At 50.9% G+C, this 23,339-nt stretch overlaps 2 protein-coding genes across 4 annotated transcripts; both read left to right on the top strand.

The window, feature by feature from the left end:
• Positions 1–702: 702 nt before the first annotated feature.
• On the top strand, positions 703–13,161 carry WDR81 (WD repeat domain 81). Its single transcript, XM_062592250.1, has 11 exons — positions 703–751; positions 1,278–4,870; positions 5,233–5,340; positions 5,496–5,686; positions 7,640–7,830; positions 8,130–8,295; positions 8,470–8,635; positions 8,970–9,668; positions 9,842–9,987; positions 10,189–10,368; positions 11,344–13,161. Exons 2-11 carry the CDS (start codon positions 1,300–1,302, stop codon positions 11,668–11,670), a joined length of 5,745 nt encoding a protein of 1,914 aa, XP_062448234.1. The 5' UTR covers positions 703–751; positions 1,278–1,299; the 3' UTR covers positions 11,671–13,161.
• A 93-nt stretch (positions 13,162–13,254) lies between these two features.
• SERPINF2 (serpin family F member 2) lies at positions 13,255–22,543 on the top strand. Of its 3 annotated transcripts, none has more exons than XM_062592328.1 (9): positions 13,255–13,350; positions 15,454–15,591; positions 16,074–16,136; positions 17,621–18,017; positions 18,328–18,471; positions 18,644–18,847; positions 19,707–19,849; positions 20,409–20,613; positions 21,497–22,543. In XM_062592328.1, exons 2-9 carry the CDS (start codon positions 15,532–15,534, stop codon positions 21,820–21,822), a joined length of 1,542 nt encoding a protein of 513 aa, XP_062448312.1. In that variant the 5' UTR covers positions 13,255–13,350; positions 15,454–15,531; the 3' UTR covers positions 21,823–22,543. The 3 variants fall into 3 exon arrangements, with proteins under 3 accessions (XP_062448312.1, XP_062448311.1, XP_062448310.1); XM_062592327.1 differs by lacking the exon at positions 13,255–13,350 and adding an exon at positions 14,020–14,418 and having other exon boundaries at positions 15,528–15,591; XM_062592326.1 differs by lacking the exons at positions 13,255–13,350; positions 18,644–18,847 and having other exon boundaries at positions 14,711–15,591.
• Positions 22,544–23,339: the final 796 nt, after the last annotated feature.

Genomic DNA, 23,339 nt, shown 5'->3' with positions numbered 1-23,339 from the left:
CCCGGCTCCGCGCCTGGCGGGGCCGCGCCTCCCCCGGCCTCCAGCTGCCCACGAGACTCGCCAGGGGCAGCGCCCTGCCCCGAGGCGGCGGCGAGGCCGGGCAGGGCGAGGACAGACGGCTCCGTGAGCGAAGCCTTTTCCCTCGCCCGGGCTCTGCCTGTCGCCACCAGCAGCGGGGCCCGCAGCCGAGGCGCGATGCCCCCGTGCGCCCCCGGGCGAGCGGCGCGCTGGCCGGCCACTCACCGGCCGGGCCCAACCTTCTGGCGGAGGAGCGGGGGCGGCCGTCAGCGCCGGGGGCGGCCGCCGGCGAGGGGTGAAGACGGGGGAAATGCAGCCGCCGCAGCGGGGCGAGCTGCCCGCGGCATTTCGCGCCCCCCCTCCCGGCCCCTCTACCGCGCGTCTCGGCCTCCCGCCCGCCCCGCGAGGCCGGGCCCGGCTGGGCGCCCGGCGGGTCCTCCGCGACGCGGCGGCCCCGCGCCCGGGGCCGCGGCCCGAGCGGGTCCTGCGAGCCGGAGGGGCCCGCGGGGAGGGCCGGGGTGGCCCCGCGGAGGCCTCGAGGCGCCGGGCGGGCAGCGCCGCCCGGGGGCCTCGGCGCTGCCCGCCCCGGTCCCGGCTCCGGCGCCGGCGCCGGCGCGGCCACATGGCGCCGCCGCATGTGACCGCCGTCACCTGATCAACATGGCCGGGGCCGCCGCCGCCGCCCGCCGCGGCTGAGGGCCCGCCGGGCCCGGCCCGCCGCCGCCGCCGCCAGGTAACGCCCGGCCCGGCCCGGCCGCGCCCCGCCGCAGCTCGGGGGGTGGGGGGAGCGGGACCCGCGGGGCCCCGGGCAGGCTCCGTGGGGTGCCGGGGGCAGGGAGGTTCCCCCCCCCCCCCGGCCGGGCTCTGCGGGGGTCCCCGCGTGGTGGTGGCGGGGGGGGGGGGTCGCGGGTGCGGGGCACCGCCGTGGGGCTCCGCCGCCGTCCCTGCCCGCCCCCCCCCGCCCCGTCTCACCCCACCGGGCCTGGGCTCCGGCGGAGCCAGCGTCACGTCCCCCGCAGCCGGATGGAAGGTCCTTGGACCAGGCTCCTAACTGCTTTTCTCTTTTTTTCCTTTACTTTTCTCCCCCCCTCGCCCCCCCCCCCCCCCGGTTGTAAGAGGGAAGTGAGATTTTGCTCCGTGGTGTCTGCTCAGCAGGGGAATCCGGGTTTCTGCGCGTGACGGGGGTCGGTGAGGAGGGCAGGGCCACCCCACGCTTGCCGGCTTACCCATAGCTGTACTGGGCTGCGTCTCTCCTGCAGGGAGGCCGGGGGCCAAGCCAGGATGGAGGGCTTCCTTCAGAGAGCGGAGAAGGACCTGAACATCGACCGCCGGCAGCTGGCTGCCGCCGTGGAGGGGACCCACGTCACCGCCTTCGTCCCCGTGAAATGGCTGGCGAGCCTCAAAGAGCGCCGCGTGCTGCCCAGCCTCTGCCCGCGGCCCGAGGGGCTGAGCGACGTGGAGGTGAGGACGTTCCTCCGGCACTCCGTGCAGAAGCTGCCCACCGGCTGGACCCGGGTGGAGATCCACGGGCTGCGGAAGGACAGGCTGAGCTACCCCATCAGCACGCAGCATGGTCCCACGGACCAGCGTAACGGCAGCTGGGAGACGCTGCACGGGTTCATGCAGAACGTTGCCTCCCAGAACTACCGGAACCTGTGGGGCCGAGCTCACTGCCTGTACGTGCGGCCCTACTGCCACGCTCACGCGCCGCCCACCGTGCAGGCGCTGGATGCGCTCAGGGCCGCCCTCCAGAGAGTTTATAGCTGCCCTGTCCTTCAGGTGGGCAAGAGCGGGCCCAGTGCATCCCCTGCCAAAGACAGTGTTGCAGCTGTGAAGGGAATGCCCTCCTGCCCCAATGTGCTTCAAGCAGAAGCCCTCCTGGAGTCAGCCGACATGCTGTATGTCATCTTCCCTTATGTGCAGTACTGTTTGCATGACGTTGTGACTTTCAGCCCAGCCAAGCTGACCAACAGCCATGCCAAAATCCTCTTCCTCCTCTTCCATGTGCTGCAGGCCATGAGGGCCTGTCACGAGGCAGGTCTGGCTTGTGGTGCCTTCTCCCTTCGTGATGTGGTTGTTGATGAGAAGCTGTGCAGCCAGCTTAGAGTGAACTTCAGTGAGTATGAGAGACCAAAGAAAGAAAAAGAGCATCTGGAAACTGGTTTGAAACGAACAAGTGAGGAAAGCAGCTCTGGTGCACAAGTGAAGGATGCTGGCTGCACAGCCTGCCAGAAGGACCTCCGGGACCTGGTATTACAGTGGGTACATGGGCAAGTTAGCAACTTTGACTACCTTATGCGTTTAAACAGTTTGGCAGGGAGGAGAATGGGAGACCCAAATTACCACCCAGTTCTTCCATGGGTGGTGGACTTCACCACAAGAAATGGCAAGTTCAGGGACCTAAGGAAATCCAAGTTCCGTCTCAACAAGGGAGACAAGCAACTGGACTTCACCTATGAGATGACCAAGCAGGCGTTTGTTGCTGGTGGAACAAGTGGGGAGCAGCTTCATGTCCCCCATCACATCTCTGATGTCCTTTCAGATATCACCTACTATGTGTACACAGCTCGGAGAACACCCAAGGCAGTCCTGTGCTGCCATGTGAGGTCCCAGTGGGAGCCCAATGAGTATCCAGCCAGCATGGAGCGCATGCAGAGCTGGACTCCAGATGAGTGTATCCCTGAGTTTTATACAGACCCCTCAATCTTCCGATCCATCCATCCCGACATGCCTGACCTGGATGTGCCATCCTGGTGCGGCTCCTATGAGGAGTTCATTGAAGTCCACCGCATGCTGCTTGAGAGTCGGGAAGTTTCTCAGGATCTCCACCACTGGATTGATCTCACTTTTGGATACAAGCTGCTGGGAAAGGATGCTGTCAAGGAGAAGAATGTTTGCTTACATCTGGTGGACAACCACACACATTTGACGACCTATGGGGTTGTGCAGCTCTTCGACCAGCCGCACCCCAGGCGCATGGTGGGACCTGCCTACACACCTGCTGAAGCTCCTACCATTGCTAGGCCTCTTCTCCAGAATATCAGGGAGACTATGTTTTTGGAGGATGTCCAGGGCCTGGTGACTGATGCAGTTAATGGGCTGGTCATGGAGGCTATTCCTAGTGAAACCAGCTGGTCTGGGGAGAAACCTATCACTGGAGAGGATGATTTAGAGCAAGGCACAGAAGCTCTGGATTCGATTTCTGCTCCTAGTAGAGCTGCTGATCAGCCTGGTACCACTATGCCTTCAGCACAGCCCTCCAACCTTCCTGTGTATGCCACAGAAGGCAAAATGTCAGGTGTCCGACCTCTTCGTCGGAGCAAAGCAGGTGCTGGGGATCAGGCTGATAGGGATGGCATGAAGATCACACTTCCTGAAGGCTTCAATCCCCTCCAGGCCTTGGAAGAACTGGAGAAATTGGACAATTTCTTGGTTAAAGGCTTAAGCAGTGAAATGCAATTGATGGAGCAGCCATGCAAAGAGCAACCTTTGGGTCTCTCGGACTTCTTCCAAAGGGATATGCAAGCTTTGGGCATCCTGGTAGCTGAGATAATATTTGCACCAAAGATTCGTGCTTTGAAGCCTGATGCATCCCTGTTGGAGCGGTTCCTGATGGTGCGTAATCTGTGCCGCTACCATCCCAAGGAGATCCCAGCCCCACTCCAGCATGTGCTGCATGTCCTGCTGCAGCTGAGTGTGCCTGTGGAGAAGCTTCTAAAAACCAGGATGGGCAAGGGCACGGTGTGGTTATTTGAATACGAACCTATTTCCCAGGGTCTCCCCCCACCTTGTCCCACACAGCTCCTCAGCCCCTTCAGCTCCATTGTTCCCTTCCCCACATACTTCCCAACTCTGCACAAATTCATTTTCACCTACCAGGCAAAGAAGGTAGAGGATGAAGGTCAGGGCCGGGAACTTGTTTTCCAGCTCTGGCAGCAGCTAGAGGGTATCCTTTCTGAAATCACTCCTGAGGGCTTGGAGATTCTTCTGCCTTTTATATTATCTCTGATGTCCGAGGAGAATACCGCTGTCTACGCAGCGTGGTATCTCTTTGAACCTATAGCTAAATCCCTGGGTCCCAAGAATGCCAATAAATATCTGCTCAAGCCATTGATTGGAGCATACGAAACCCCGTGCTATCGCCATGGCAGGTTCTACCTGTACACTGACTGTTTCGTAGCCCAGTTAATAGTGCGCTTGGGGCTGCAATCCTTCCTCTTGAACCTCCTGCCACACATCTTGCAGATTCTCATTGGCATTGAGAGCTCACGGGAGGAGAACAAATCTCTTCTTGGCACAGTTGAAGATGATGAAAGTGGAGGGGACAGCCCAGTGTCATGTGTGTTTGGGGAGGAGATCAAAATGGAGGTGGACCACAGCTCTGCTGCACTCGACCTCCTCGACTATACCTCTGGTGTCAGCTTCCATGACCAAGCCTACCTGCCTGAGAGTGAGGACTTCCAGAGCGGCCTCTATGTTGGGGAGTCCCTGCAGCCCCAAGAGCAGGAATCACTCAGTCTTGGGCGGCTGAGTGACAAGAGCAGCGCCAGTGAAGTGTCACTGGGGGAAGACAGACCTGTGGATGGGGATTCCCAGAAGGACAAGAGCAGCTTGAAGTCAATGGACAGCAGCCAGGATCTGAAACAGAGTGAGGACTCGGAGGAGGGGGAGGGGGATGAGCGTGAAGAAGAGGAGCATGATGACACTGCAGTTGATATAGAGTTGACTCTGGCTGTGGATGCTGGTGCCTCTGTGGATGTCACTCTGGGTGATGACAGCAGTGAACCAGAGGATGGAGAGGGAGAGGAGCTGCCAGACCACTCTGATGACAAGGAGCAGACAATACTCCTGGGTAAGGCCCTGTTTGCTTGTAGCCTTTCTGTTGTACCTAGCAAAGCAGTGTGTGACATAAAGGGAGAGACAGACCTGTCTAGTAAAAGAGGATCCAGATTTAGGGGTGTCTGCAGTCCCAGCTTGGGAACAGTAATAAAACCAGTGGAAAAGGTCAGATCCAAACTGAAGCATGGGGCACCCTGACATGGCTGCAAGGCTGTTGCAGTAGGAGGTGTCAGGTGAAAGCACAGTTCTGCACGGTTTGCTGATAAACTGGCCCAGGGAGCTAACTGCTGGGCAGGCAGGGTCTGAGAAGCAGCCAGGCGATAGCTAATCTGCAGCGTGCCAGGCTCTGTGCTTGTGACTGTTTTTGTTTTGCAGATACAACATGTAAGATGGTGAGGTGGCTCTCAGCCAAGTTGGGCCCTACTGTAACATCACGGTTCATCGCCAGGAACCTGCTCCGTCTGCTCACATCCTGCTACATCGGTAATGTCTGCTCCTCTGACCGCAGCATCCTGGGATGGGCTGTGCTGCAAAGTCATCTGCTGTGTGCCCTGCTCTCTGCTGCGGCTGTGGAGAGCGTGCAGTGCCCAGGCTGAGTGTAGCCTGCAGCTTCAACTCATGATGTTGTCTTTCGGCAGGCCCCACCAGGCAGCAGTTTGTGTCAAGCAATGATGAGAATGGGCCCCTGAGCGCAGGAAATATCTACCAAAAACGGCCAGTGCTGGGAGATCAGGTGTCCAAGCCAGTGCTGGCCTGTCTTGTGCATGTGGCTTACCTGTATGGAGAGCCTGTCCTCACCTACCAGTACCTGCCTTACATCAGCTACCTGGTTAGTATTACTTTTTCACCTCTTCTTATGCATGTTGGCGTGAGCCTCTTCAGGAGCCTCCTTCATTAAAGTTTGTGCTCGGTTGAACTCTCTCTGGGCCAGTGTGGGCTGAGCAGCTCTTGCTGTATTCGATCGTGCTGGAGCACTGCCTGAGAAGAACTGCGCTGAGGCAGCCAGAAGAGGCACTTTCACCTCCAGCCACAAGCTCCCGACTGCTTCCAGCAAAGCATATGGCTGTATATGTGGGCTGTGGTGTTTAGCAAACCTAGGCCACCATGGATCTGCATCTTTTCACTGGTTGCCACGTGCCCTCCTTCCCTCTTTCAGCAATGGGCTTTCCTTGTGAGACCCTTTGCTGGCGTGTACTAAGCCAGGGAAAAATATTCTTTTCTTTTGCTCTGCTGGGTGAGCATGCCAACCTAGAGCTGGCACAAGGGTGGGATTGTGATAATCAGCAGTTAGAGCGGCTTAGACTGCAGTGAGATTGCTGGAGCCAGTGTTTTTAGAGGTCTGTATGGGTAGATAGGGGATAGGTTGGGGAGAGGTTAAAGGAGGTTTTTCAACTGAAATTTAAAAAAAATGCTGGCAAGACTTGCAGACTTTTCATCTTGAAATTCTTAGCTGAATAGCAGGAAGAAAATGTGTAATGCAGCTGGTTGAAAAGTCAAATTTTCATCAACAAAATTTTGAATGTTTTAAACAGGCTCATTTTTTGTATTACTTTTTTCAGTGGTTATTAACATTTTGGTTACTGATTCTTGTTTAAATGGAAAATTTCAATAGCTTTTTGATAATTAAAACTTAGAGGGAAAGAGGCTGTTCATTTAAAGAAAAAAAAAACATTGTCAGTTTTTCCAGTGTTGAAGGGGAGATTTTTCAGAGGAAAAAATCCCATTTTTCAGCAAAATCATCCTCCACCCAGTTGCAATCATAGCTCCAGCTGTTCTGCTTTGCTTTTTCTTTCACTAAAATTATTGCACAGGGGCGATGGGGGGCGGCGTTAATATTCCTGCGAGCAGCATTTGGCAACCTGCTATTAAAGCAATGAAACTTGGGGATCACAAATAGGGTGACAAAAAGTCAATCATTTTTGCAAGATTTGGCAGAGCGGATATTTTGTGAGCCTCTGCGATGAGCTGGAAGATGGCAGGTGTACAAGAAATATAGCGGAAACTGGGAATTGTTTGCTATTTTTGTTATTGGCTCTCTTTTCTTTGGTGTTTGACTTGCCTTTGAGCATTAGTTAAGAAAGAGGACAATCTAGAAAGATATCTTTTAGTATTGCTGCTGGCATTGTTAGCTGTTTGGTGTTGCTGTAACCAGTATTGGTACACTGTCAGCAAAAAAAGGATGTACTCTTCTCCCTTGTGATGTTATCAGCAATTGGATTTCTAGAAGTCAGCAGCAAGTTTGCTGCTTGCCTTGGATATTCCATGCAAGGATGGTTCTTCCACAGTCTGTGCATCCAGGTTGAACAAGACATGAGATGAAAACACTGATTCTTGGTGTATGTTGCTCGGATGTATCAGCTTTCCCCTCTTTCCTGTGCTGGCAAATGATGTTCTGTGGTGTCCTAGTACAAGCAGGTGATCCTTTGGGTCATTTCAAGATTATCTGCCTCCCTCTGAAATTCCCAAATGTAGGAGCATCCTGCAGGGAGATGCTCTCTGGAGGACACGTGTGAGTTTGGGGATGTTGTGTCCCATTTTCTCCAAGCTCCTCTCTTATATCAAAATCTGCTCAGCAGACCTTGTGTTTAGGCTCACCCCTTAGGACAGAGTTGCTACTGAGACTCTCTGCAGAGGTTCCCCTCCTGCAAGGTGAGGCAGCACAGCTGTGCCTGGTTTTGAGGTTGAGTTCCAGTGATCCTGGGATCACCCTTGATGTGTCCTGCTGGGGAGATTGTGGCCTGAGCACAGAGAGCGCTCTGGCACTGGAGGACTTCTTCTGCAGGTTGCTCCTGGTGGCGGGTCTGGTGGTGGCCGACTGAACAGTCGAAAAGAAGCAGGGCTCCTGGCTGCTGTGACACTGACTCAGAAGATTGTAGTGTGTCTCTCGGACACCACGCTCATGGACATTCTCCCCAAGATCACCCAGGAGGTGCTGCTTCCAGTGCTGGGCTCCCTCACTTCGCCTGTTGTTGGGTAAGTGCTGCAGTTTACTGTGTTCTGTGCCTTCAGCCAAAATTGGCACAACTCAAAATCTGGGGGTTGGGAATAGTTCTGTGAGGGAACATCCTGGGATTGTGGAGCTGTTCCTACCCCAGTGGGCACCTCCTTGCACTGGGACATAGTACGTAGGTAGAGCTTGTGTTGTCCAAGACCTGCTGAAAATGCTACCTCCCTGGCTTCTGTCTGAAAATACAGAGAGGGCAGGAAGCATCAAATAGAGGAGGGGAAAAGGGCTGTGTGTGGGGCAAACTGATAATGGATGTCCTCTTCAGTTTCCCCAGTGGTGCCCAGGCCCGTATTGTCCTGTGTGTTAAGACAATCAGTCTAATTGCCTTGATCTGCCTGCGGATTGGGCAGGAGATGGTACAGCAGCATTTGAGTGACACTGTGAGAAACTTCTTTGGGGCATTCTCACTGCTGCAGGAGCTGGAAGACCAGGTCAGTGATGTGTGAGAGATGCTCCCACCATTCCCCAGTACACAGCCGCAGGAATGTGGTGGGCATACCTGCAAGTACTGCTGTTGGCAATGTCCAGCCCAGGCTGTGTTTGTGTAACTCATGATATGGTGAGAGTGTCTGATCTTGAGAATCTGCTTGTTTTCTCTTGTTTAGGGATTGACGTCAGAGTCACTGAGCAGTTGTGAGATGCCTATGATGGAGGTGCCTCTCTCGAATGGGAAGCTGCTGGCCCTGGATCCAGCAGTGCTGTTAGAGTTGCAGAAGGTGTTTAATCCTGAGATGGCCTACATCACCTACATCCCCTTCTCTTGCTTGCTAGGTACGGCTTGGCTAATTCCTTTTCCTGAGCTTTCCAAGAGCTCCTTGCTGTGTGCTCTGTGTACATGAGCTTGATATGAACTCACAGGCAGCACTACTCTGTGAGTTGGAGGGCTGCTGGCAGAAGTCTGCAGCTTCCACGCTGTGGCTCAGCCAGCTTGCTGGGTCAGGGAGCCCACCAGGACTTCAGACTGGTTTGACTGTGAACTGCGTGTGGTTAGCTTGGGGGGATGTTGTGATCACAGTCCTGTGATGACCCTTAGTGTGTTGCTGATGGTAGAGGATGAAGGTGGTGGAGAAATTCCTTCCTTTGGAGCCATGTTGTCTCTTTTCAGGCGATGTTATCAGGATGGTTGTGCCCAACCACTCGCTGGTTGAGAAGCTGGCCAGCCTCTACCTGGAGAACGTGAACCCGAAGAACTTGCAGGTGGTTAGCCTAGAACAAACACAGAGCATGGCATGCTCAGAGCAAGATATGCGAGGGGCCGAACCATTCTCTAGCCACCACGAGGACAGTCATTCTGGCACCTTTGGGAGCGTGCTGGTAGGGAATCGCATCCAGGTTCCTGTGGACACACAGCGCGAGGGTCTTGGCTTACTTCGCCTCAGTGCTGTCACTGATGGCTTTATTCCTAGCTCATCCAACGAGGAAAATACCCTGAAGCATGACCTTCCTCGCAGCACCCACATGTTGTGTGGGAACTGGCTGGCCTACTGGCAGTATGAGATTGGGGTGAGCCAACATGACCCCCGCTTCCACTTCCACCAGATCAAGCTACAGAGTTTCTCAGGGCATTCAGGGGCCATCAAGTGTTTGGCACCACTCAGCAGTGAGGACTTCTTTCTTAGTGGCAGCAAGGACAAAACTGTCCGCCTCTGGCCCTTGTACAATTACGGGGATGGTACCAGTGAAGTGCCGCCACGGTTCACGTACACCGAGCACAAGAAGTCTGTTTTCTATGTGAGCCAGCTGGAGGCATCGCAGCACGTGGTGAGCTGTGATGGGACTGTGCACATCTGGGACCAGTTCACAGGTAATAAGGGAAAGGGTGATGGCTGACTAGAGTACTAGCCCAGTCCTCTTTAGAGGCAGAAGGTCCATCGTGAGTCCTGGTGGCTCCTGCTAAAAAACAGAGTAGAGACTAGAAATTGGTTGTGTGCCTTCTCCATACATCTACTGCTGTAACTTCTCTGCCATTTTTCACAGGCAAACTTCTCCGGACTTTTGATGAGTTAGACAGCAAAGTCCCCATCACAGCCGTGACCACTATGCCACCTCCCTATCACAGCATCTCTGTGGCCAGTGCAGACTCTGTGCTGCGTTTCATTGATCACAGGAAGCCAGGACTACAGGTAAGGAGACTGTCGCTCTGTGAACCACCATCCTCCAGGCTGCCCCATGGCATCTGTGTGATTAGTGACATAATCACTGCTGGTCCAAAGGCAGGTGTGATGGCTCCATGAATGCCAGCTGGGCCCCAGGGTTTCTTGTCCCCTCAATGCTGGACTGCTTAGTTGTTTTGTCTCCCAGTATCTGGATTCTCTCTCTTGCAGCATGAATTTCGCCTGGCCAGTGGTGTTAGTGCTGGGCTCATCCGCTGCTTGGCTGTCAGTCCTAGTGGGCGCAGCGTTATGGCTGGCTTCTCCTCTGGGTTCATTGTGCTGCTAGACACCAGGACAGGACTCATCATGCGGGGGTGGCCTGCCCATGAGGGAGACATCCTGCAGATCAAGGTAAGAGTTTCAGCTGGGATCAGGGTGCCCTGCTGAAAATACAGCAGTTAAAGATTGAATGCAAGGCATCAGAATGGGGGGCTGCTTCATGAGACTCAACGGGCCACTGAGGTGTGGTACATCCTTCTGAAACCTGCTGCTTGGTAGGATTTATCTGTGCCATCCTCTGGGTTTTTCTCCACCCCTTGCTGTGTCCCTAAGATGCTGCCTAGACCCTCCAGCCTTTTGGTTACTGCTGTGCATGGGTGTTCATGGTCCAGCTTGAGCAGCCCTCTCAAGTGTCAGGCCCTGCTGAGCAGGTCTGCATGCTCTGCAGCAGGGGCAAGGGAGTGTCCTGTGAAGAGGCAAATGTGTTGCTTTCTCCCCAGGGCTGCCAGCCGCCCTTGGAGAGCCTTGCTCTAATGAATAACTCTTGTCCATATTTACCCACCCTTAGGGAGCAGCGTTGGGACTGCAGTGTCCTCGACACAGTGTAGGTTAAACAAAGTTCACTGCTGTGAGTTATTTACCCTCTCACTAGCTCTGCTAATTGGCAGCTCCAGCCTTCTGCTGCCCTCAGCAGAGTATTTCCTACTGTGAAAAGGGCTCCCAATTCCATGTCCATGAAAAGGAAGATAATTCGGCAGGTGGTTTAATGAAGAGGAAGACCATGTGACAATTTCTTTACTCATTGTGGTAGTAGCAGCTGATAAATTAGTGATGTTGCAAATCAGGATGTTGTTGAGAAGAGACAGCCCTTCTCTTCGACACTTGGACAGCGGTAGAGGAGGATTCGAGCTACCAGAGAGCTCTGTAGCTTAGAATGTTCACCTGGATGCCTTGTTAATCCTGCCCAGTACCACCAGCTGCTTGGAAGTGGCTGGACTGTCCATAGTGATAGCACTGGGACTACTGGACTGTTGGCAGCTACATGCTAATATCATTTGCAGTTTTTATTGCAGCAATGTTGGTTCACTGGCACTTCTTCTCCTGCAGGCTGCAGAGGGCAATGTGCTAATCAGCTCCTCTTCGGATCATTCCCTGACTGTCTGGAAAGAACTGGAGCAGAAGCCTTTGCACCACTACAAATCTGCCTCTGAGCCCATCCATGCATTTGACCTCTACGGCAACGAAGTGGTGACTGGCACTGTGGCCAACAAGATTGGTGTCTACTCCATGCTGGAGTCGTCAGCCCTGCCCATCAGCACAACCAAGCTGAGCTCGGAGAACTTCCGGGGTACTCTGACCAGCCTGGCTGTGCTGCCCACAAAATGCCATCTGCTGCTGGGTTCTGACAACGGCGTGATACGCCTCCTAGCATAGCAACCTCTGGCCCAGGAGCTTGTGGCTGTTCCACAGCTCTGACGGTAGAGTTGAAAGCTGGCAGCTTTGCTTACGGAGAAGGCAGAGTTAGATGCTGCTGAACACAGAATGCGGGAGGCAGATGTACTTGTTAGTGAGCACTCAGTAAAGCATCTCTAACCTCTTTCTGTATCTTAAACAAACAAAAAAAAAAGCCATAATTAAGGAACCTCTACTGCTGCTGGGAGACATGTTGGGCATTGTAGGTCACTGTGACCCCTGCAGAGAGGTCTGGAGCTTTCCATACCATGTGTGCCTGACTCCTCAGGGGACTGTGAGCTGCTCTCTGGAGAAATATGGACCATGGCTATCCTTCCGCCTCCATCAGAAGGGGAAAGAGGTAGTCCTTGACAAGAATACAACAGTATAGCTAGTACCATCTGCACTTACCCTTCACTCCTACTCCTGAACCACTGAACAGTCTTATTAGAATAGCATAATATGGGCCTAGTAGCCACCTTTGGAGCTGCATGGTGCTGGGCATATCCTCCTTGGGTGGTCTGTGGGTTCAAGGCCCAAGAGGAGGTACTGTATTAACTTTAGGTTCTGCAGTCCCAGGTAGATCCTGTATGGGAGGAGGAGAGGTTAACTAGAGCACTTTTGTCACCTTAACTGGTTCTAGGGCAAAGACAGGAATTGAAGCCAGCCAAGGCATGAGCCCCATCTGCTGCATTGGTTTGTTTAGGGATGAACTGCTGCAGAGGGATAGTTTGGGATGGGAACATGACTCTCTAGGGATGACAGAACTAGATGATTCCATAAAGATTTTGGCTCCTGGAGTAGTGAGATAGGGATGAACTGTTCTTGTTGGTTCTTGCCCCAGAAACACCACAACCCATGTTTATCAATGGGGTGAGAAGTGCTCTTTGTGCAGTGGAACAAGGTTGCACTGGCAGCTTCTCTTAATAAATCCTTTTTCTAATCCTCTCCACTCCCCTTTGTGCTGATCAAACGTGTAGCGAAGTAGGAGGATAGGACAGCAAAAAGGTGCTCAATTTTGCCTCCACCTGCCTGTAGAGTGAAATCCAAGGAGGCACAATCCAGCATGGTCTCCCTCTCCTTACCTTCCCTACTGGGATGCACTTGTCTGTTCCCTGCTCTTGTCTTTGGTCCAGCAATAGGAGCAGTTGCCTCACTTCTGTTGCAGCCTTTTTCCCATCCATCCTTCAGCCTAGTTAGAGCTAATGTCAGGGGACTGGGAAGCTTTTATCTCTGGCAGAGGAGGAGCTTGCTGTGGGTTGTCCTGGGAGGGGAAAGGGCTTTCATGGAACTGTTACTTCATCTGAGCCACCTGCAGAGGGGAAGGCTGCCCTCTGCTTCCAGGGAGGGTGGGGAGGTGAGCAGTTGGCCCTTGCTATCCTTCCTTTCTAAGGGAGCTCTCAGTCCCATGCTGCCTATTAACCATTTGCAATAGATGTAAATATTTACTTCTAATAAACTCTTTGAAAGAGATGCACAGAAGTGTGTGTGGGGAAGCTCTGCGCCAGGCTGAATGTGCTGGAAGGGCCCAAACACGGTGCAGTGCAACACAGCGGGTTGGGGGTGTTTGCTGTGGCTTTCCTGGCTCTGTCTTCAGCTGCCTCTTGTGTTCCTGGGAAAGCTGAAGGAGGGATGCTGTGAAGATGCTCTGGATGTTAGAAGGTAGGAGGACTCTCCTAAACAGGGATATGGATTTGCTTTCTTTTCCACTTGCAGTAGCTTCCCCATGTGGCAGTGGCATATCCCTAAGTAGTTTATGGCTGAAGACCTCAGCCCTGTCTCTTCTCCAATCCTTCCCAGTGCTTGCAGTGAGTTTGGGAAAGCTATTGCAAGGAAGCCTGGATGACTACAAGCTTACAATCCACTTAGCATTCTCCACTGCTCCTTAGTGGCTCCTGTTGTACTGAGGATATGGGTAAAGCCATATCCCACACTGGGAAGCATCACTATTGCCTCTACATGAGGCACAAAACTGAACAGAGCCCGGGCAGAGCTGCTGGAGGACTGCCTGCCAGGGCTGTGCCTCCCTGAGACTTTTCCTCTATAATGGAATGATGTATGTGTGTTGGGGGGCCAGCAACAGGGCCAACCTCCCCAGCAAGGCTCTGGTGCTCGCGATGCCCCAGGTGAGGTACCAGCTGCTCTTGGCTCAGCCCAGCCTGAACATTACGGCTTCCTGCCTGCGTACGCAGCAACGGGGCCTCGGGCATCTGCCATCTGTTAAAAATCAGTGCCTTGCGTTCACTGCAGTAGAAGCAGCTGGGAGATCTGGAGTTTTCTGCAAAGAAAATTCTAAAAACAGACCTGTGGCAATAAATGCCAACCCGCATGTTTTTATTGCAGGCTACGAATAAAAGAGGGCATTCCTAGCACAGGGAGCATACAGAAAGCAGAGCCACTACTTAGAGACAACAGACTTCACAGGTTATTTCTGCTCTTGGGAGTTTCAGAGCTTGTCATTTCAGTGTTACCCTTAACCTTGGGGTGCAGCAGCCTAAACTGTCTCCCCATCTCCAAGTACACCACAAATTCACTCTTACCCCCCCCACACAAATGTTTAACCGGATGCTCTGAGTCAATATTTGCTTGCAAATTCTCAAATAAGGGGTGGTGCTGAAGGTCGTCGCTGGCGGTAAGGGGAGGGCTAGACAGGAGACTGTCTGCCCCGTGCAGAGCTATCAGCCGAGCTAAAGCAAGTACCAGCTCCAACACAGACGCTAACAAACTTAGGTAAGGGGCAAACGAACTGGAATTTGGCAGTAAATGGGGGCTCTTCCAATGAGCAGGGAGGGGGTGAATCTGGCAGAGAGTTAAAGGCTGGGGACGATCAGGGAGGAAAGGGGCATTCAGGGTTACACATAGCTGCAGGATTTAGGGTGAGGAAAGAGGGGGAATGAAGTGGCTTCAAGATTTGCTCCTGGCAAGGGGAACACAAGGGGCTGCAGCCCAGCTGCTATAGCTCAAAGCAGGCACTGCTTGGAGAGCAGCAAGCAAGCCCCAGGAATTAAGTGTTACAGAAGCCATCCTGAGGCCCGGGCTTTAGATTTGGAATGAAATGTTTGTATTAAGAAGAAGATAGGTTATTTCTGCTTAAACAGGAAAAAGTAGCTGGGTGAAGCAGTGGCCAGGGAATGGGTGGGGTTTCGTCTGGAAACCCTGCTCCCACCTTCCGCTATTGCGACCAGAGCAAGGGGCTGGGAGACGCAGGGTTTCCCAGCATGGGGGGAAGGGGAGTGCTGGGAATGGGAGGACTCTCTATATTCCTGGACTAATTGCTGAGGAACTCTGCTCTAGTATTGCATTTCCACCTGCAAATTCCCTCCCAGCCCTCGGAGGCAGGTTTGTATCCCTTCTCCCGCAAGGCAGGGGCACAGCTGAGACTGGGTGCTGCTTCTCCCACCTCTAACAGGACTCTGCCTATACCTTAGGGGTTTGCATGGGAAAGGAGCTCTTGCCTTCTCCCAGAGATATAGGATGTTTAGGATCAATTAGGGAAATACCATTGGCAATCCAGATGAATGGAGATGATGGGGTCAGTGATGTGGGTTTCCAAGCAGAGTAAATCCAAGAGAGCTTCATGTAGGAGCCAGGCTGTGGACACAGCTCTGCCTCGGCGCTGGTCTCTGTTCCTCTCTGGTTTCGTTGCCTTGGCGTTGGACCCAGGTGTCTTGTGTTGTTTCTTTGCATCATTGTTCGTCTTCCTCCTGCTTTCTGCAAGCTCCTGCGCCAACCTGTTTGGCCAGCCTGATCATTTTCTCCCCGTAGCCCTGAATAGGCTCAGCTTGCTGCTGCCAGACAGCTGGGAGTCACTTCTCTCTCGGCTGGTCATTCTGTTCCAGAAACATGGTGCTGCTTTGGGGTCTGTTGCTGCTCTGCCTGCCTGCTCTGCACAGCCATCTACAGGTAAGTCACATCGCTCTGTGGCTATCTTGGGGGCATCTCTGGTGCACATAAGAGTACTGCAAAGGGCAAGGAGAGCGAAGTGGTGATGCGGTGCCAGGCCACATTCAGCCTCTGTGAGCGACTTCTGCAGGAGAAGCCCTGGAAGGCAGCACAGTGGCTGACATCGCTTCTCTGCTATGGGGTTAGCCCCTAGAGGATATATTATTTTGTACACTTCTGACCTGCCCCCTTTTTAAATAAGTACAGTGTATGCAGTCTCTCCGGGCTGCTATTCATTTCTGCCTCCCCTCCGCGGACCCCACTGCCTCTGTTACTGTGTCCTAAAGCCTGCCCACGCTATTGCTATGCAAACACCTTGAGACTACTAGAGCTGGGGTGGTGCCAGTGTCTGACCCAGTCCCATAGAAACGTGTTAGGAGTCGGGGAAAACAGACCAACTCACGGTAATTCAGAGGAAACTATCCGGGACTTTTTCCTTCCAGTTGCCTTTGACACATGCCTTTGAGCAGAAGCATCTCTCCTTAGACAAAGCTGTGGAGTCAGAGGTAAGTGATGACTGGTTCCCATTCAAGGGGACTGAAGTTATGCTGTGGGATTAGTAATGGTTTTCCAGTTCATCCTGAGCTAGAACGAGCCCAGGCAGTGCAATCTAGCAGTGCCAGGGGAATGAGAAAATTCATCTTTGTACAGCTGTTGGTCCCTGCCTCATCCTCCACTGCTGCCGACACTGTGCTCCTTGCTCTGTTTTGGAAGCTCCAACCTGCAGTAACTGGGCAGCACATGGAGTAAATGTCAGCAGCAAATGTGTATAGGGCCTGTCAGGTGAATTATTTCATTCCTGACTAGAAAAGGGAAGATGAAGAAAACAACAAGCTATGAGAGAAAGAGGAAGAAAGACTTGTGTCTGAGGCTACCCATAGAGCTTGGCTCTGACCATGCAGCACTCAGAGGAACAGCATCCAGATGCTGGCGGGAACAGAGAGGTCTGAGGAAAAATGGATGTGTTTGAGACCATGCATGTGTGAGAATAACAGATGATTCCATAAGGAATTGCTTATAGGCTGCAGCCTAGAAAATGAATATGGAGAGAAAAGGGGCAGAATGAAACCACATGGAAAGAGAAGACAGCTGAGGATTTGAGCAGAAGCAGATCAAGGCTGTGGCAGCACTAGAGAGACCAATCTTGAGGTGGAGCTAGAGTCTTAAAATATATGATAGGAGGAGGTGAAATCAAGGCTGAGGGTCATGGACCCATAAGCAGCTAAGGGATAGGACATGTGCTAAGAAGGGATTTGGGGCCCAGGAGGTGGTTCTTGCCCCCCTTGGGTTTACTTGCCTAGGCCAGGAACCATCTTGCAGAGGGACCACTGCGAGATCCTGACTCAGTCCATTTCCTTGGGATAAAAGACCTTCTGTTTTCCAAACTTGCCATTTTTAACCTCTGGGTTAAAAGGCAAACAGGCAAATACACCACCAGAGTGGAGAAGCTAGAGAGTTTTGTCAAGTCAGTTGGTGTATGCTAATTTCTGTTACATGACAGAAAGAACAGAGATGTTAACTGAGAAAATCCCAACACAGTTATGTGTTCAGTGTAACATGCGCTGGCATACGATGCAAGCCTGGATGCTCTCTCTGCACTAACGCTTCACAGATGTATTCAGGCACATTCACGTGCGTACAAGGTTTGGAGACAGACTGGATGCTACAGGCTGCTTATTAGCCTCCTCTGAAGCACAAATCTTACCTAGGAGCCATTGCTATCAAAGAACAGGGCATGAATGCTTCTCTCAGCAGCCCATAGAGCAGCCACCACTTAGGCCCAAGGGAGGGCTGTTGCTGGTTGCTGACCCAGGTTCCTCCCAGCATTTAAAGACAGAGCCAGGGAGTTGTGCTGCTGCCTTTGCAGCAGCATGAATGAGGCCCATCCATCCTCTTCCTGTGCAAGCTGCCTGTGACTTCAGTAAAAGCATTAAGAAAGGCAGTGTCATACTCCTGCTTTCTCTGTGCTATTCTTCTTGTTTCTTCCCAGGATCTGGAAGGGGCTGGCGCTGTGCAACTGGACATGCACACTGTAGATACCCCCTGTGCTCTGCCAGAAGCTGCTCCAACCCTGCTGAACGCTGAGGCATTGGATTCTACCTCAGACGCCTGGGAGGAGATTTACCGACCCACGCTACCATTCACCACCACAACCACCAGAGGCAGTAGAAATGACTGGAGCCCAGAGGAAGTTCACTCTTCTGAAGAGGAAGATGAGGGGGAAGATAAAAACTGTGACGTGACTTGGAAGAAAAGCCAGAGGCTAACAAAAGGGTTGATAAAATTCAGCATTGATCTCCTCAGAGAGGTCCAGCTGGAAACCAACAGAGCCAACGTGATCCTGTCTCCCCTCAGCATCACCCTTGCCTTGTCTCACCTGGCACTAGGTAACATATTAGTTACAAAAGCACCAGCTCCTGCCCTTCCCAGCACCCTGTCTTGGAGCTACTAAGAGCTAAAGTGCAAAATGCGGAGATTAAATGCAGCACCTTTCCCTAAATTTTATTCCTGTAGCTTTAATTAAGTTCTATTACAATTGGAGCTGCCCTCAGCATCCTGTGTTGAGGCTCCTGTTCTCAGATTTCTACAGCCTCTTCGTAAGGCACACTGTGTTTCTTAAAGGAGACAGCCAGAATACTGTCCCTGCCTTCCAGTACAGAGCTATGAACTAACAGGAACTTGACTCCACTTTTTTAGGAGCAGCAAATCTGACAGAGAAGCGTTTGCTGGAGGTGATGCATCTAACGTCAGTGCCCTGTCTCCATTACACATTAAGCAACGTGCGCAGAAGGCTTGCAGAATCCTTGCTCAGCGCTGCTTCACGTGTGTACCTGCAGAAAGGTGAGAGCTGGCAAAGAGGCAGCCTCCTCACACCAAAATCAAACTCTCGCCAGGGAGATGCAGATTTTTTTCCCTAAGTGCTTCTTCTGGGCAGCATCTGCCATGCATTGGCTGACTGAGCCATTTTTTTCAAGGATTGCTAACTTCATGTGCTATTCTTCCCCCTTACCAGGATTTGAGGTTAAGGAGAAGTTCCTGGAAGATTCAGAGAAATTCTATGGGGCAAAGCTTGTGACCCTTTCTGGGAACAGTGAGGATGACCTTATGGCCATAAACAAGTGGGTAGAGGAGGCAACTAATGGGCAAATACCCACCTTTCTACATCAGCTTCCTGGAAACACAGTGATGCTTTTGCTTAGTGCTATCCATTTCCATGGTGAGCTCCACTGGTCTTACTTTTCAAGCCTGACCTTCCTGAGGAATAGTTAGAAAACTACTAGCTTTGCACAGACACTGAAGTTGAATGGCATCTTCTTTCCTTGCTTCCTGCTAGTCAACCTGCTTATTCTTTTTTTTTTCCCACATCTGCTGTTCCTCTTGCTTAGATTTCTATATAGTAATGATTCTCAACAGTTTGAAATGTGCTAAAAATGTTGCTTGACACCAGAGCCAGAATGTAGCAGGTGGGTCCGGAAGTATTTTTGCCTCCTGGTTCAGGCTCCCAGGCAGCAGTACATCACTGCTCCTCTTAACCAGGTCGCACACACCTCACTGCACGCCAACCACAGAGCCCAGAGGCAGCTTCTGTGGGTTTCTTTCTGACTAGAGCCCAGTGGTCTAGAATGTTTTCCTCTTTTAATTCCCTGAGGGTCATGCATGGAAACATAGACCAAACACCCAGAGAAACTTACTTCCTGGGTAAATCTGCAAATGTTTTGCTTGCTCTTGGAGCACTGTTTCACAGTACTTAGCACAAAGGCAACTCTTCATTTTTCAAAGCACTTCACAAACATCCATTACTTTATCTTCATAGCCTTCAGTAATCTCCCACGCTAAGGCATGAGGATTAATTCTGGTTCGCTTTGTTATTCCATAGTCCCTCTCTGGAAGATAAGGGCTTCCTGCTGTTTGGGTTTTTCCAGCCTTGGTACTAACTTCTCTCTGCTGTAATTTCTAGTTGTCTCATCACTATCTGTCTTCTCTGAGAACTCATGATAGGAGGAGTGTTGTCTAAGCAGTTTCTGTTTTCCTGCCTGAATTTAACTCTGTTGAATTTTCAACTTTTATGTTGATAGGGTTTTGGAGGAATAAGTTTGATGCTAGCCTCACTGGGCCAGACATATTCCACCTTGACAATGATTTCATGGTCCCAGTTGAGATGATGAAAGCCCAGAAGTACTCCCTGAGTTGGTTTACACTGGAGTCCCAGGATGTTCAGGTAAGGCTCTATTAGGAGTGCTCCTCTTGCATTGCATTTCACAGTGCAACTATTCTCTCCCTAAACCAAATGACTTTTCACAGGGATAGTACAGACAAAAAGTTAATAAGCATTCTTTGTACTTCTTTCTAGCAAGAATGATGAATTTTTGCTCTCAGTTTTGGTAAAACCATGAAGGGATATGAACTAAGTGGGGTAATAATGGAGTTTTTAAGCTCCAAGTTAGAGAAGTGAGGAATATGGAAAATTAATTCCTCCAAGCATTGCACAGTTGAATTCCTTCAGAATGTGACTACTGAAAGAGCAGGTACAATGTTTGTGCACACTTTTTTCCTATGTATTTAATCTTTTTGATACTAAATACCCAAATTGGATGCTGCTATTCCAACAGAACTTTCTTTCCCTGGAGAAATCAGACACCTCCTTCCCACTAGACTGTTTTCCTCCTATGGCTAGACTGGCTCTGTAATAAAATTAGAAAAAAAAAAAAATTAAAGCATCAGTTTCTGGACTCCGTCCTCCCTTGTCTGTAAATTATTCTGACTGTTTTTTTTTTCAGGTGGCCAAGTTTCCCTTTAAGGGCAACATGAGTTTCCTGGCCATTGTACCAAACCAGTTTAGCTGGAACGTCTCTCATGTGCTGGAGAACTTCCCTTATGAACAACTACGCAGCCTTTTCCCCAAAGAGGTACCCACCACAGTGAAGATACCCAAATTAAAAGTAGACTATCAGCTGGAACTCAACAAGGTTCTCAGTCAAATAGGTAAGACCTCTCACTGGACTTGCACAGTATAAGAGTATCTGATCAATCTATAGAGCATCTCTTCACTAATACTCAAAACTGCTATCCTTGTTTTTAAAGCTGTGCCTCACAGCTTGTTCCAGATAACATCCAGAACCTTTCAACTCGCATTCCTCTCCTCCTCCTTTTTACTCTTTGCTTGCCTAGCACCAAATGTTTTGCTCCAACAAGACGATGGCACATCATCATTGAAGGCAGCATTCACCGTTCCTTGTGATCTTTGAGTTCTTTCTATTGCCCTATTTCCTTAACTCTGTTTTATTTCTAGCCAAGACCAACTTCCTCCTGTCTGTCAAGCTTTAATCTCTTTCTTTGTCATTTAACTTAGTGTCTGGGATGTATAAATTGTCAAAAGAGAGAATGCAGATCACAAAAGCTAAAATTAAGAGAGAGTTTACTGAAAAACACTCTGCTGAGATCTGACTGTACTCTGCATTTCCAGATGAAAATAAATTAACAGTATACTTATTTTAAAGAAATCCCGAAAAACAGTCTCTCTTCTAAAAGTGTTTCTAGCCTAGCAAGAAAGGGATTTCACACTTATTGTTTTTTTAAGGAAGCACTCAAGTACTTATACTCCTGCTCTAAAGAAGGTGGACAAGACATGTAAAAACTGTTCTGTTTATGGCATTCTGAGCTTTTCATGCAGTGAAGAGCTGAAGAATCTGGCTAGACTGCAGTCTTTGCTTCTGCTACCTGCATGTTCTCTAACCCTCTGTGTTGAGCAACACATGTAGCAAAGGTTAGGGAATTGCTTCCTCCAGATAGCTTTGAGGAAAATCAGAGCTGGTGGCACACCGTGGCATCAAATGGAAAAGGTTAATTTTGCCTGGTTTCTCCATAGGCCTCCAAGAGCTGTTCACAAACCCAGATCTCCAGAAGATTACAGATGAACCTCTCTTTGTATCCAGTATACAACACCAGTCTACACTGGAGCTTAAAGAAGATGGGGTGGAAGCATCTGCTGCTACCAGCGTCATGGTGTCACGGTCACTCTCTGCCTTCAGCCTCGACCGACCCTTTCTCTTCATTATCTTTGAGGAAGAAACAGGCATCCCACTTTTTATAGGCAGCATCCAGAATCCTAACCCCAGTGCTGCTCCCCAGATAAAAGAGACACAGGACTTACCTGATGCAACAGATGTCACTGAGTATCCTGTGCCCAAATAAGAGAGAAGCAGAGCCTAGGAGTTCTGGGACTGCTACCCACCTGACCCTTTGGACCGGCTAAGAAAGGTGTCCTGTTGCTGGAGACCCCCCTCTAAGACCATAGGAGGCAATTCTTTGCTGTTTCCTTTACAGATCTCTAAAGACCAATCCTGGGATATCCCGTGCCAGCTTTGACAAGCTTCTCCTGGTTGGGTTCCCTCTGCTGACCCTGAAAAGCATGCGTGGATTTCCCTTCCAGGACTCCTAGTCCTGAAGGGAGGCTTCCTTGTCCCCAGACTCTTATTAGAGTCTTTATTAGTGTCCCCCATAGACTGGAATCTTCTTTAGCATCTGGCAGCTTGGACAACAGCCATAGATATTAATATTGCCCTTCCCTCCACAGTTCCTGCAAACATGCCTTTCTCAAAGTGTTCCTCTGAAAACTGCGTCTCTTTGTACCTACATAGAAAATGATCTCTGAATGAACTGAACTAGTAACCAGTTGTCTTCCCTGGGATGAGTCACAGCCACTTTCAGGCACAGGCTCTTTCCAAATATTCCTTTCTCCCACTCCTTGGCTATTGGGATCTGTTATGGGAAGGTCTGCAGTAAGAGGAATCCCTTTGGATCTTTATCTCCAGCCCTTTTCCTGGGAAGCGGTAGGGACCTGGAAAATGTTAGATTTTTCAAGGTATATTTTATAAAGTTTTTTAAAGTAATTTTTATGTTGGCAGAATAATAAAGAGTGAAGCACAGCACATTTGTTCTAGGTATTATACTGAAAGACACAGCAGAGAAAGGAAACAAGCAACCAGCTTGTCTGGTTGCAAAGATTAGGGGGGGGGAAGCCTGGTCCTGGAAGATATAAAGATAGGAGGGGCTCTTGAGAAGGATCAGCTCTGTTGATCACAGAGGACAACAGAGGATGTGAAGTGAGAGGACTAACCAGTAAAGACTCTCTAAAGATGGAGTCCAGTCAGCTTTGGCCATCTCAGCTGAAGAATGGGCTGGCTTTGGGAAAAGGGCAGACTTCTTTGAATTAGGACATGAGCTCCACAGAATAGGGATTAGGAGGGTATTTAGCCTATGAACATCAAGGCACTGGTATACAGGAATATGACAGGCCTCAATCTTTCTGTGAGGCAAAAACTGTGACCCTTACTGACATGCATTAGGTGCTTCAAAGGTGCTGATCTGGCATCTGCTCTCTGTGGGCTCTCCTCCTACTGGGATACTCTGGGTGTGCAGCACAACACTGCAGACAATTGTGACAGCTTCCAGATTGTGCTGCCTGTAGCTGAATGTCACTGTTTTTGCCATGTTCTGGCAAAATAGCAATGTCTGGTAACAACTTCAGTTTTGTATGAGATGGGCACAACCCTTGGATCCTTGTTCTGATGTGCACATCTGGAACGAGCTACTGTGAATAACTCTGGGGAACCCTCCATCCCACCAAGTGTAGCCTAACTCACCATAGCCTGCCATGCTGTAGCTATTTCTGTATAAAACTGCTGTCCATAGGAGACTCTGCTTCAGAA

The sequence above is a fragment of the Rhea pennata genome, chromosome 20, assembly GCF_028389875.1.
Source record: "Rhea pennata isolate bPtePen1 chromosome 20, bPtePen1.pri, whole genome shotgun sequence".
Classification (NCBI taxonomy): domain Eukaryota; kingdom Metazoa; phylum Chordata; class Aves; order Rheiformes; family Rheidae; genus Rhea; species Rhea pennata.
The sequence above is the reverse complement of the archived record's forward strand: the minus strand, read 5'-3'. Positions and strand labels throughout refer to the sequence as shown.